General features: G+C 57.2%; 4 protein-coding genes across 4 annotated transcripts; 2 read left to right on the top strand and 2 right to left on the bottom strand.

The window, feature by feature from the left end:
- Positions 1-40: 40 nt before the first annotated feature.
- On the bottom strand, positions 41-655 carry EX895_006485 (uncharacterized protein; the record flags this gene model as incomplete). Its single annotated transcript, XM_029887076.1, has 1 exon — positions 41-655. One exon carries the CDS (start codon positions 653-655, stop codon positions 41-43), a length of 615 nt encoding a protein of 204 aa, XP_029736568.1.
- A 1,573-nt stretch (positions 656-2,228) lies between these two features.
- EX895_006484 (uncharacterized protein) lies at positions 2,229-5,483 on the top strand (the record flags this gene model as incomplete). Its single annotated transcript, XM_029887075.1, has 1 exon — positions 2,229-5,483. One exon carries the CDS (start codon positions 2,229-2,231, stop codon positions 5,481-5,483), a length of 3,255 nt encoding a protein of 1,084 aa, XP_029736567.1.
- Positions 5,484-6,214: 731 nt separating this feature from the next.
- EX895_006483 (uncharacterized protein) lies at positions 6,215-6,850 on the bottom strand (the record flags this gene model as incomplete). Its single annotated transcript, XM_029887074.1, has 1 exon — positions 6,215-6,850. The coding sequence occupies one exon, from the start codon at positions 6,848-6,850 to the stop codon at positions 6,215-6,217; it is 636 nt and encodes a 211-aa protein (XP_029736566.1).
- A 4,065-nt stretch (positions 6,851-10,915) lies between these two features.
- Positions 10,916-12,838, top strand: EX895_006482 (uncharacterized protein; the record flags this gene model as incomplete). Its single annotated transcript, XM_029887073.1, has 1 exon — positions 10,916-12,838. One exon carries the CDS (start codon positions 10,916-10,918, stop codon positions 12,836-12,838), a length of 1,923 nt encoding a protein of 640 aa, XP_029736565.1.
- Positions 12,839-12,969: the final 131 nt, after the last annotated feature.

The raw sequence follows: 12,969 nt of genomic DNA, 5'->3' as shown, positions 1-12,969 counted from the left end.
GAAGCCTTGATCTGATTTTGAGTGTAGTTGTGCAGGAATCTTATTCGCAGGTGTTGTTGCACTTGTTCGAAGCGCACTGCACGTTGTTGACACAGTGCTTGCCCTTGGCAAGGTTGACAGCCAGGCAGCGGTGGTTGTTGCCAGTGGGCTTGATGAAGCAGAAGCCGGAATCGCAGTTGTTGTTTTCGGAGCAGTTCTCGCCGTTCTCCTTGGTGACACAGGACTTGGAACTCAGGCCGCTTTCGCAGATCTGGCTCTTGCACTCGGCGTTTCGATCGCACTTTGCACCCTTGGCAAGCGAGCCGTTGGGGATGTTGTTGTGCTCGCACTTTTTGGCGCTCCAGAAGCTAGTCTTCTTGCAGTAGCCGGAATGGCAGTGCTTGTCGTGATCGCACTCCTCGCCGTTCTTGAGTTTGGCCTCGCACACGTTGGACTTGAACCAGCCCGGGTTCTTGCAGAAGTCGGATTCGCACTGCGAGTCCTCCTTGCACTTCTTGCCGTTCGACAGAGCACGCTTGTCGAGCATGTGTAGGCTGTCAAACTGGGCCATGACATCCATGCTGCGGGCACGCATGGCGGTGCTGTCGCTGGGAAGAGCCGAGACGCTCGAGGCAGCAGCCAGGGCCAAAACGCTGAGGATGGTGGTGAACTTCATCGTGAGTGGTGCGAAAGTATGGTGACAAAGCGGGGGAGATTGAAATGGGATGTTGAGGAGCTTGGCTTCTGGGAACTATCAATGGCTCTGTTCCTTGCCCCTTTTATGTCCTTCGAGGTAAGATGACAGGCAGGATCGACAAATTGGCTCGTCAAACAGGCTCCGACCCAATGAACATACTGTGCACCAACTTGATTCTGCTGCGCTCAAGCGTACGCCATTGCTGCCTCATACCTCAGGCATTGCTTTCTGTGGGATCTGCTTTGTCTCCAAGCTGGGAGGGCCATTGCGGCGAAGATCCGTCCGGGGTTTATCCTCGCCCTCCGCGAACTTTCCCCGGCATGCACATGCTGGCGTACTCGAGCGGTTTGTGACTGGTAATTGGTCGACTGCGGCGGTACCTGCATTGCTATACGCATCTGCTCTTCCCGTGTCATGCACTGAAATGCACCGTAATGCAGCTCCTACGGTTGGTCATCCCGCGAATCAGCAAGCCACGGAGCGAGGAGCCATGTGACAGGATTTGCAGGGTTTTTCCCTTGTCTGTCTGTCACCCTCGGCGACCGTCTGGGATTTCTCGATTTCTTGGCGTTCTGGTTTTACCTCCGCTCGTTTATCCGCCTCCTACAGTAGCCTGGCCCCGCTACCTCGCTCCGCCTACCTCCGTGTGCCTGACGAGCCACAGCACTGCTTGCTCGTGTACGCTAGGTCCGAACCAACTTTTCAACACCATACGGCCACGCGCATTTCGACAGCTCTGGCTGTTCCAAGCTCGAGTTAGAGTTTCGATGGCGTACGCGAAAACACTGAACGCCACAGTTCGGTTCCTGCTTCCGGGTCCCGTGTCAGCGCATGGACCCCCTGCCTGGACTCTGCCTCGGAGTGCGTGTGAGGGATGCTCTAGTGTCGATGTTTGTTGTCTTACTGGGACGGACGGCAAACGACACACGAGTCGAGCATAGACGGGCTACGTTCCGCCGACTTGTTGTGACCGTGAGAAGATGTACCGGCTGCACCCGCCGACTTAAATAAATCCTTTGATTCCACAAAATGGCACAAAATAAAGAGACACAATAATCACCCTTTTAGTCGCCAGATCGATCTAGTGAAATCGGGCAGTCGATCGCACGTGACTCGTCGCTCAGGCTGGTCACTGCGCTGCGCTGTTCCCTCGAATGTAATTTTTTCAACGAGTCAGAAGAAGCGCAGTTTTTGAGCCGGATTCTGTGCAGAGCGCTGCGGTGCGTGCACATTCCTCGTTGCTGACGCCGTCCTATCTCGCCTCGACAACCATCCCCCAAGCTCACCTTCGAGTCATTGTCCTATCTGACTCGCACCGCAGCACCATCAACCTATTCATCTCCTCTCCGCTGAATAACGCCCGGTTCGCAGTCCATTTTGCATGGTGTCTCGGCCAGGACTCTTCACTTTTGCCGTCTCGATCCAACGTCAGCTTGCTCCACTGGCAACTCGCATCAACCCTGCCACAAGAATAACTCGCCGCTCGAGCCTAGATTCTGTCCATAAAGCTCGCCCTTTTCTCTATCATCCTTACCGATCCCTTACCCGCAACATGTCTTCCTCCACAGCAGCGCCCTCTGCGCCCGAGCAGCCGCAGCAGCAGCAGCAGCAGCAGCAACCGTCTGGCTCGGCACAGAACGATGCCCCTGCCGCAGACACCCCTCTCGGCCCCGACGGTCAACCACTGACAAAAAGCGCCATGAAGAAACTCGCCAAGCTCAAAGAAAAGGAGGCAAAGCAGGCTGCCAAGGATGCGCTCAAGAGCGACCGTCCCGCTCCCAACCCCGCTGGCTCAGGTGCCGCCAAGAAGGAAAAGCCCAAGAAGGAGGTCAAGGAGGAGCCTGAGTGGGTCAACAATACCACCCCAGGCGAGAAGAAGGATCTCTCCGCTCCCATGGAGAACGGCTACAACCCGCTCCACGTCGAACAGAGCTGGTACCAGTGGTGGGAGAAGAGCAACCACTTCAAGCCCGCAGAGCCCACCCAAGACGACCCGTACGACCCCGAGAAGACCTTCATCATCCCTGCCCCACCTCCCAACGTCACCGGCTCGCTTCACATCGGTCACGCCCTCACCATCGCGATCCAGGATACCTTGGTCCGATGGCACCGCATGAACGGCTACCGCACCCTCTTCAACCCTGGCTATGACCATGCCGGTATCGCCACACAGAGCGTCGTCGAGAAGCGCCTTGCAAAAACCGAGGGCAAGACGCGCTACGACTATGGCCGTGAAAAGTTCCTCGAAAAGGTCTTCGAGTGGAAGGACGACTACCAGTCGCGCATCGCCAACCAGTTACGCCGTCTCGGTGCTTCCTACGATTTCTCCAGAGAGGCCTTCACCATGGACCCCGTCCGATCCAAGGCCGTCACCGAAGCCTTCTGCAAACTGCACGAGGACGGCATCATCTACCGTGCCAACCGTCTCGTCAACTGGTGTTGCAAGCTCCACACCACTCTCTCCAACCTCGAGGTCGACCAGAAACAGCTCAACGGCCGCACCCTCATGAACGTCCCCGGCTACCCCGCCAACGAGCGCATCGAGTTTGGTGTCATTGTCAGCTTCTCGTACCAGATCGAGGGCAGCGACGAGAAGATCATCGTCGCCACCACGCGTCCTGAGACCATGCTCGGTGATACCGCCGTTGCTGTGCACCCCGATGACACTCGCTACAAGCACCTCCACGGCAAGAACGTCGTCCACCCCTTCGTTCCCGGCCGCAAGATCCCCATCGTCGCTGACTCGATCATCGTCGACATGGAATTCGGAACCGGTGCCGTCAAGATCACGCCTGCGCACGACCCCAACGATTACGAGGTCGGCAAGCGCCACGACCTCGAGTTCATCAACATCCTCAACGATGATGGCACGCTCAACGACAACTGTGGCGAGTTTGCTGGCATGAAGCGTTTCTCAGCCCGACGTGCCGTCATTGACAAGCTCAAGGAGATCGGCAGCTACGTCGAGACCAAGGACAATCCCATGACCGTCCCCATCTGCTCGAAATCGGGCGATGTCATTGAGCCCATCATGAAGCCCCAGTGGTGGGTCAACTGCAAACCTCTCGCTGCCAAGGTCATCGAGCGCGTCCGCGCTGGCGAGATGACAATCGTACCCAACGTTTCCGAGAAGGAGTTCTTCCGATGGATGGAGAACATCCAGGACTGGTGCATCTCGCGTCAGCTCTGGTGGGGTCACCGATGTCCTGTCTACTTTGTCAACATTGAGGGCGAGTCGCAGGACCGCAACGAAGAGAAGTTCTGGGTCACCGGCAGGACGCTCGAGGAGGCCAAGGAGCGTGCGACCAAGCTCGCTGGCGGCAAGAGCTACACCCTTGAGCAGGACGAGGACGTGCTCGACACCTGGTTCAGTTCCGGCCTCTGGCCCTTTTCCATCATGGGCTGGCCGGAGAAGACGGACGACATCAAGCACTTCTACCCGTCGTCGCTGCTCGAGACTGGGTGGGACATCCTCTTCTTCTGGGTCGCCAGGATGTGCATGCTCGGAGTCTACTTCACGGGAACCCTGCCCTTCAAGGAAGTCTTCTGCCACGCCATGGTGCGTGATGCGCACGGACGCAAGATGTCCAAGTCGCTCGGCAACGTCATTGACCCGCTCGATGTGATCGAGGGTATCAGCCTCGACGACCTGCACAGCAAGCTCAAGGAGGGCAACCTCGACGAAAAGGAGATCGCCAAAGCCGCCCAGGGCCAGAAGAAGGACTTCCCCAAGGGCATCCCGCAATGCGGAACCGACGCGCTGCGCTTTGCTCTGTGTGCCTACACCAGTGCCGGTCGAGACATTAACCTCGACATTCTGCGTGTTGAGGGCTACCGCAAGTTCTGCAACAAGCTCTGGAATGCTACCAAGTTTGCGCTGCTCAAGCTGGAGCCGGTCGCGTCGTTCCAGCCTGCCTCGACGGACGAACCATCTGGCCACGAGGCGCTCGTCGAAAAGTGGATCCTGCACAAGCTCAACGCCGCCGCAAAAGCGATGAACGAGCACCTCAAGGAGCGCAACTTTATGGCGGCCACGTCGGTCGTGTACAACTTCTGGCTGTACGAGCTGTGCGATGTGTACATTGAGGCGATCAAGCCGATTACGGATCCTGCGGCGGCGGATGGCAAGGCGCGCGCGAGTGCGCAGCAGACGCTGTACACGTGTTTGGATGCCGGCCTGAAGCTGTTGCATCCGTTCATGCCGTTTGTGACAGAGGAGCTGTGGCAGCGATTGCCGCGCCGAGCGGGAGAGAAGGCGGAGAGCATTGCGCTGGCGCGCTACCCTGTGTACATGGAGAGCAGGGAGGATGCGCAGGCGGAGGCGGCATTCGAGGAGGTGTTTGCAGCCGTGCGCGCGATCAGGGGCATGTGCACCGACTACAACCTGTTGAAGGACGTGCAGGTGTTCTTGGAGACGTCGGATGCTGGCTTCCAGCAGGTGCTCAACGAATCGTCCGCTGTGGTCGCCACGCTCGTCAAGGGCTGTGCGTCCGTGCAGGTGGTCTCGTCCGCGTCCGATGTGCCCAAGGGATGCGCGGTCTCGAGCATCTCTTCGCGCCTCAACGCGCACCTCCTGATCCGTGGCCTGGTCAACCTCGACCAGGAACTCGCCAAGATCGACAAGAAGCTCCAGCTCAACGCTGTCGGCATCGAAAAGGTTTCGGCCGCCATGAACAAGCCCCAGGAGTGGGCCCGCATGCCGCAGGAGGTCAAGGACGCTACCGCGGAGAAGCTGAAGAATTTGGAGGCGGAGAAGCAGGCCATGTTGGCGGCTAAGGCCCAGTTTGAGTCGATTCGCGATGACTAGGTAGTTTCAGAGGTTAGTTGGACGTTGCATTAATGACACTTAGGTGGAATTGCAAGTGCGTGATCGGTCGAGCGGTGAAGTCTGTGCAGTGAGGTCAGTGAGGGGTGCGAGTACGATGAGACGGTAGGCGAGACGATGAGGGATGAGTGCAGGAAATCGAGTGGAAGACGACGGGCGTATCGCGCGGACAGGCCTCTGGCATGCCCAAGCACCGCATCTTCGCGACCACGCGCAGACACGGGCGGTGCGCAGCCACCTCCCTCCGTCTCTCCGAATCACCGCAAGCATGGCTCCCCATCGGCTAAGTTAAACAGCAACCCTCGCATGCATAACCCTTCCGCACAACCCCTTGCCCGCCCCCCCACACACCAAGTCTCACCGTTCACCGTTCATCCCATTCCCACACCAAAGAAACGCACGCAGCCCTCAAGACAACAGATGGATCTACCGGGAAAAGGAATTGCATTGGTGCTTTGCATTAACCTATGAGAAGGATTTTTTGGGTGGTGTGTGTGTGTGTTTTGGGTGATGCTGACCTGGGCGTCCTTTCGGATCCCCCAGGGTAGACGCTCTTTTACCGAACCATAATGAGATACGTCCGATTGGAAGAATGGGGGGTGGGAAGAGCGTTAAAGAAAAAGGTGATGGTGATCGGGTGTGAACAGTATACAAGGCGAGAGATGAAAGACAGACAAAAGGCGTTACAGAAGGGGGCGGTCGAGCAGGATAGTTTACTGCTTGGAGCCCTTGGAAGCCTTGAGACGACGAACGTAGAATTCGAGCTCCTTGCCCTCGAGGATGTAGCCGTCGCAGCGGCCGGACTGGCCGGGGCGCGACGAGATGGCGGCGTAGAGACGACCGGCACCGAACTGCTGCTCGACGAGCGGCTCAAGCTTGCTCTCCTTGCGGCGGTTCTCGAGCTTGCGAGTCACGCTGTTGGACTGCTTGGTCTCATCGGCGTTGGCCTCAGCGGCACCCTGACCAGCAGCACGGCGCTTGGTGGTCACCGGCTGGCCGTAGTGCTTCTCGTAAGCCTGACGGAAGGGGGTAGCGTCCACCTGGACGATGCAGCCCTTGACCAGCGTGTTGGTTCGCACAAGCTCGTTGTTCGAGGCGTTGTAGACGACACCGAGAACACGGGTCTTGGCGGTGATGTGCTCGGAACCCCAGGCAAAGTTGCCCGACTCGAGACGCAGGGCACGGTGCTTGAGGTTGCCACCACGAACGCGAACGGTGTGGATGCGCTTGGCACCGATACGGGTGTTGGCAGCCTGACGGCCGAGCTCGAAGGCGCGCTTCTTGCGGTAGTAGGCGCGGCGAGCACCGGAGGCCGATCGCTTGTGTCGCGAGTCACGAGTGATACCCATGTTGAATCTGAGAGGTATGATCGGAATGGAAGTAGGCGGACAAAGTCGTAGCAATGTAAAGGCGAATCGAAGGAGATCGAGGTGACAGAGCAGGGAAGGGAACAAATTCAAAAGTCAGTCTTCTGGTTGCTGTAAGATTTGCAGGAAATCGCCTGACAGCACCTGCCAACTTCGACAGAGACTAGTAGCGCAAAGACGATGAGAGACGAATGTCGATGGTACAGAGGCTGACGACCTCACTGAAGGTGATGCACTTGACACTGTGTCGCTGATTGATGTCTGTCGTTATTGAGTGTCGGGGGCGGTGTAATATGATGATTTATCGGCGAGAAGTAGAAGACGTCCAAGTCCCCTCGAACGCAGCTGATAAAGGTTTCCACTCGTTCGACAACGCCAGCCCTTTGCTGTCTGTGATGCCTTCTGCATGATCAATTGCAGTCTTGTGAGCAGCATGTCTTCCGGCCTTCCGCACACATGAACTGTGGCGACAATTGGAAGAGGATTCGCGCATGGCGTAGGCTGTCCAATCTGGCGTGCCTTGTCTCGTCATCGTCCCGCAGTTGTCATGTCTGTCGAGCGTGTGTACGTGTGGCGTCCTATATCCTTTGCAGACCAAGGCCCTGCCAACGTCGGCCAGCTGTTCCTTTGTACGAGATGTCTGCTGCTATGTCTGCCTGCTGCATGTGAATTCGTCGTGATGCAAAGAGTGCGTGCCTCTTTGATCCAAGCACTTTATAGTGTCGTAGTGTGCTTGTCGCGACAGAGTCTATCAGGTGAAGGCGGTGAGTGTAGTGTATGGATAGTGCGTGCGCTCGTGTGCTAGCCGTCGCAACATCAATACATGATGATATAGTCGTCTGCGCCGTTGACAAGATCATGGTCGTCTGGTGCTGCTGGTGCTGCTGCTGCTGTCGAATCTGCCGGGAATGCCATCTGTGTTTCGTCCATCCTGGTGCTACGGTCTCTGTCGTTGTCGATCATGCTCGTGCGTCGTCCATTGATGATGCTGCCATGCGTGCAATGTGGCAAAGCTTACCTTGATTATGTGTCTTGAGGGGATGAGAAGAACCTAAGGGAAAGGGAAGGAGGAAGAGGTGTAGATCTCCAACTCGACCTTGGCGCACGCCTGACTGGCTGGCCCTCGGCGGCGACGCACTCGAATCACAAGTTGACAACTTGCTTGCCTGCCTGCCTGCGACGTTGAGAGCTCGAGGCTTGCTCCGACCACCAGCTCTCTCACTCCTCTTCCAGCTGCCTGCGTGTCTTTCTGTCTGCTCACCGCTTCTTCTCGCTCAACTCGAGGCTTTTGCGTTTCTCTGACTGCTCTCGTGCCGTCATCTAGCCTTTTGTTTCGAATCCTCTCTCGTTTGAAGCCAATTTCGTACACACAGGTTTCAAAGTCAAATTCGATTCTAACATTCACTTCAAAACCTTGCACGTGATGCCCAAGTTCGGCCGAATTGTTCAGCTTAAAAAACCGATTTCTAAAGCAAACCTCGCTCTAACACCTACCACCACTTTCAAACCTGTTAGGTCCTTTGCCAATTTCGTTCTACGCAGAGTGCATTCCGAGCGTCTGCTGGGGGTTGGCATGGTCTGCACCTCTTGCTTCTGCCGCGTGCGGTTGTACACAAAGAACCGCATTCGTCTCTCTGAATGACACCGGCGGTAGTCAACCATGGAAGACGAGCTCTGTTTAAAGCATTAGGGCATGTCCTCACGTGTGAGACCAGTCGCTGACCCTGTGAAAGCAGCATCTACCGTGCAGTTGGGGGCTCTTCCCGAAAGAGGCAAGTGTGGCCCTGTCATTATGTTTTTTAACGTCTGATTGTTGACACTGTGATGGCCTCTTCTAAGCGGCGTGGGACTCGGGGACGTTCGCATCAAGGCTGTGCGTTGGAGGCAACTTCATCTGGTACCCGGTGCTGATCGGGGCTACTTTAGCTTGGCAAGCCCTGTCCAAACCTGATTTGAGAGGCAGGACGATCCTCGACTTGCAGACTTACAAGGTCGTCAATGCTGTTTTCGAGCGGATCGGCCTTGATGATGAAGAGAACCAAAGCACTCGCCGACTCACAGGCTCAAGGGCATAAGAAGAGCCGAGTGCGAAGGGGCTTCGGACACCTGTCGGAATCTTTGCTGAAGCGAAGCTCGGGTCGTGATCACGCACCAGAGGCGTTTGAGCATGCAAACACGATGCGTCCACTTGCATCGCCCTTGCAGCCACTGTCGAGCTTTCGACCGGCTCGTTGAGCATCTGACACCGTACTACGGTGTGCCAAGAACAGACGAAGAGATCTTTGTGACTAGGCCAAGTCGGTCGCTTCAAGTGGGGCACCTCGAAGTTATAAGGTTGCTGCGCCGATTTTTTTTTCATCGTGCCTCGAAGGTGTTGGTGCTGCGCTGTAGATGTGGACCCTGCTACCTCGTGCATGTTTCAAAATTTCCCATGTACCTCAGGAAGAATCAACTAAGGCAGGCAGCCCCTTGCCAGCGATATCTGCTCCTCGCGTGCTGGCTGCATGTGGCGCATCAAAAATGACTCGTTGACTGGTCAGATGCGCATTGCTCCATACGCAGGCTGCAGTCAGAGCTCGGAAAAGCACGCCTTGCTGCCCACAGCCCCCTGTCGGTAGCAACGTTCGACGTGTCGTGCTTCGACAGCTCAGCGTAGAAGCTGCTTGAAGAGGCTCGCGTGAAGCTTTGTTCTTCTCTTGGTGGGGCGTCAAGGGCAAGTTGCAGCAAAGCGCAATCTTCGCTCGATTGGAAACTGACTCGCCCCTGTTCCTGTTGCTGTTTTCCGATCTGGGTTCCTTTCACCGAAGCCACAGCACGGTTGCACTGCTTCGCGTCGCATCGCATCGCGTAACACTGCAACCGAAGCGATCATAGCTGTGCAGCACCCTACAACGGCGTTTGGCTATGGTTTCACCCGTGGCATCGAGCCACTCCCAAGGACATTCGAAACAGAGAGAAAGGTGGAGAGCGCTTGTGTGGGCAAAGGCTGGGTTTTCTTTCAAGTCAAAAGTGAAACTAGAAGAATGCGAACAATAGTAGAGACGGAGCGACGGAACAATGCGAGGATCGTGCATGAACCTGTCGAGTGCATCTGTCGCGCAGGCCAAGCAAGCATCTCAATCGTCACCCAAAAAAAAGGAGGGAGAGGCTTCGCAGCGGACCCTCAAAATAGCAGGGATGTATGCGCGAAAGGCAATTGGGCACAGCGAAAGTGACGCGCAGATGAACGTGAGCCGCCGTTTCGCGCTTTGATTGCTGTTGCTGTTTTGTCGGATCAGCCGAGTGGTGGCAGCGAGGAGGCGATTGGGCCCGCTGTCGCATTGCAGTTGGCATCGGATAGTGGCCCGACGTCCAACAGATGCTGCTGCTGCAAGCGATTGCATTCTCAGCATCTCGCGGGCCTTGAATCCCAAAGCATGGCTATGCGGAATAGGCGTTGATCTTGAACGGTCTGTGAGCATGCTTGCGAGTTTCCTGACCACCCTTGAACCCGGCTCGCTCGTCCTTTCTTTCTTTCTTTCTTCCTTCCTTCCTTCCTTTGCTTCTCTCTCCACCTCATCACACACACTACGCTTCAAACGTGCCGCTACGGAGAGCCATCAGCAGCGCTCGGCGTCCCAATCCTGGCTCGTATCTTTTCGCTGTTCGACATTCACAGCCGGATTGTTTGCACGCGTTCCATCTCAGGCAGATAGGAACAAAGCTTCTTCATCGACCCTTGCTTCAGCTGGCTGAAGTTCAATCATCGCAGGCCGCTCCATCGTACTTTCTTCTCTCTCAGCCAAAAGCGCTATTCGCCCGCCCTTCTCTCTTGAGATCACCACGAACGCAAGCTCCACTCCTTTGCGTGGCAGACGTTATCATCACCTGCTCCTTCACGACCCTACGTCTCTGCCCTTACGAAAGTCTCTCCTTACGCTGCTGGTCCATTCCACTGGATGAAACAGGACCGCGCTTTCAAGGCTTTCTCTCTCAGGACTTCCAGGCTCTTCAATCCCTTTACTCGTCATCAACCGGCTCGGCTGTCCACCCTCTAGCAAGGATAGGATGATGCAAGGCAACTTCACAAATACCCTCTCCAAGGACACAGCTATCGACACCGCACAGTTCGGCCCTGCCCTCTACTCTCCCTTCTCGTACACCTTACCCTTGGGCGAGCCCACAATGATCAAGCAAGCTGCGCCGCAGCATCCGCACGGACTCACCAAACTACAGCATCGCCTCCTCTACGAATCCGACTCGGATGGCTCGTTCGATTTTTCTTTCAGTTCGCCGTCCAGCGTGGGCTCTACCTCGGAATACAGCGATGTTGGCTACCAGTCGTCGACAAGGTCGCGGAATCGCAGCTCGGGGCTGTCGCGCCAGGGCGGCGGTTCGCACGGTCCTGGATCGCGTTCCGGATCCATCTCTTCGGTGCTCGGATCTTCGATTGCGATACAGAGGGTGATGATGGGAACAAATCCTTCCTCGAGAGGTTCGCAGCGTCAATCGGTACGAGCCATAGCCAGCGCTTTCGAGGCAGTAAGCGCAACAAGCACCGTGCGAGCTCCTGCTCTGAAGACGGGTAGTCAACTTGGCCGCGTCGACGAGCAGAGCGTGCCGAGTCGCAACGTTCAAGCATCGAAGGAGGACCAATTGCGGTCTGCATCCCAATCCAGCAGCTCGCTCTTTTCTCGATCGCAGGATTCGTCTATGAGCCGTGCTGCTGAGGCCAATGGCACGGGTCCTGCCAGACTCAAAATCTCAAAGCAGTCGTTCCAGGGTCCCAAGTCAGCGCCTGCCGCCACAACAACTCAGTCATCGCAACGAGCCACTTCACCCACAGACGCGAGGAGCGACTCCACCCGAGCGGAACCACATTTCGTCTTCCCACCTCGAATTGGGAATTCGAACCGACGGCCGCACGACGACAACGCCCGCGCGCAAGTGCGCAGCTTCGTCAGCCTCGACGGCCAACCAGATGACGACGAGCCTGCATTCGACATCGTCCTGTCGCCATCGCACAAGCGAAGCGTCGTCCTGCCGTTCGGCGTGGCTGCACTCAGGCAGCACCTACACGACACGCCGCGCGCCTCGTCGTCTCGAAGTCCATCGACGTTCGGCTCGCCTCCACTGCCATCCTCGCGATCCGCGGCGTCACGCGACTCTATGGAGTCTTCGTACTCGCTTGATTCGCTTAGTGGCCATCCGTTCTCGCTGCAGCTGGCTGGCGAAGATGAACTCGAGTTAAGAGGCAGTTTGGCTGCATCGATCCATGATGCGTACGATAGCGACAAGGTGGCAGTCGTCTTGAGCGGCGGCGGCGGCGACGAGTTCATCACCCAAGATGAAACTTCACACCAGCATTCGCACTTGCAACCCTCCACGCTTGCGGCGGATGCCGCTGTCGCTTCGGCTCGCGGCTCGACGCTGCAACCCCTGCTTCTATCCACGTCGCGGCCATCATCCTCGTCGTCGTCGTCGACGACGACCTTGACGCCGCGTGCTCCCCCAGCTGCCGCAGCTGCCTCGATGAGGGTGAACGAGGACACGTGTTTCCCACTCCCGCCTTTTGCCGACATGGCCAAGGCGACAGGGAAAGGGCCGGTGTCTTTCGCTGCGCCTGTTGACGGCAAAGCCGCCTTCGAGCCGCGCGGTCTCACGCTCGGAGCGACACCCAAGCACGCTGCAGACCCGGCCGCTGTGGCAGAGCTCAAGCAGCAGGCGGCCGAGCTGCTCGCATCCATCCGCTCGCTCAGCGACCAACTCGAAACCTCGATCCCCGCTACACACCGGCTTCCGGGTAGCGCGTACAGGCCTGCCTCCGCCCTCGGCGACTCTGCAACCAGCTCAGCCACCACCAGCAACGGAGGCGCAAGCACAGCGTCGTTCGTAGCCGTCGACGAATCCTACTCGGACGTGTGGAGACTCATGGATGCGTGGTATTGGTCCACGTTTGAGGTTGGCCCGAGGTCGCCGTCGATGCTGTAGCTGCCAGGCGTGCTTTCTCCCCCCCCCCCCCCCCCCCCCCCCCCCCCTTCTGGCAGGAGATAGACGCGCCCTGTTTCCACTCTTTCGTTCAGCCGCATACGCACACTCTTTCACCTGCTGCCTCTGGCGCC

The sequence above is a fragment of the Sporisorium graminicola genome, chromosome SGRAM_9 (genome assembly GCF_005498985.1).
Source record: "Sporisorium graminicola strain CBS 10092 chromosome SGRAM_9, whole genome shotgun sequence".
In the NCBI taxonomy this organism is placed as follows: domain Eukaryota; kingdom Fungi; phylum Basidiomycota; class Ustilaginomycetes; order Ustilaginales; family Ustilaginaceae; genus Sporisorium; species Sporisorium graminicola.
The sequence above is the reverse complement of the archived record's forward strand: the minus strand, read 5'-3'. Positions and strand labels throughout refer to the sequence as shown.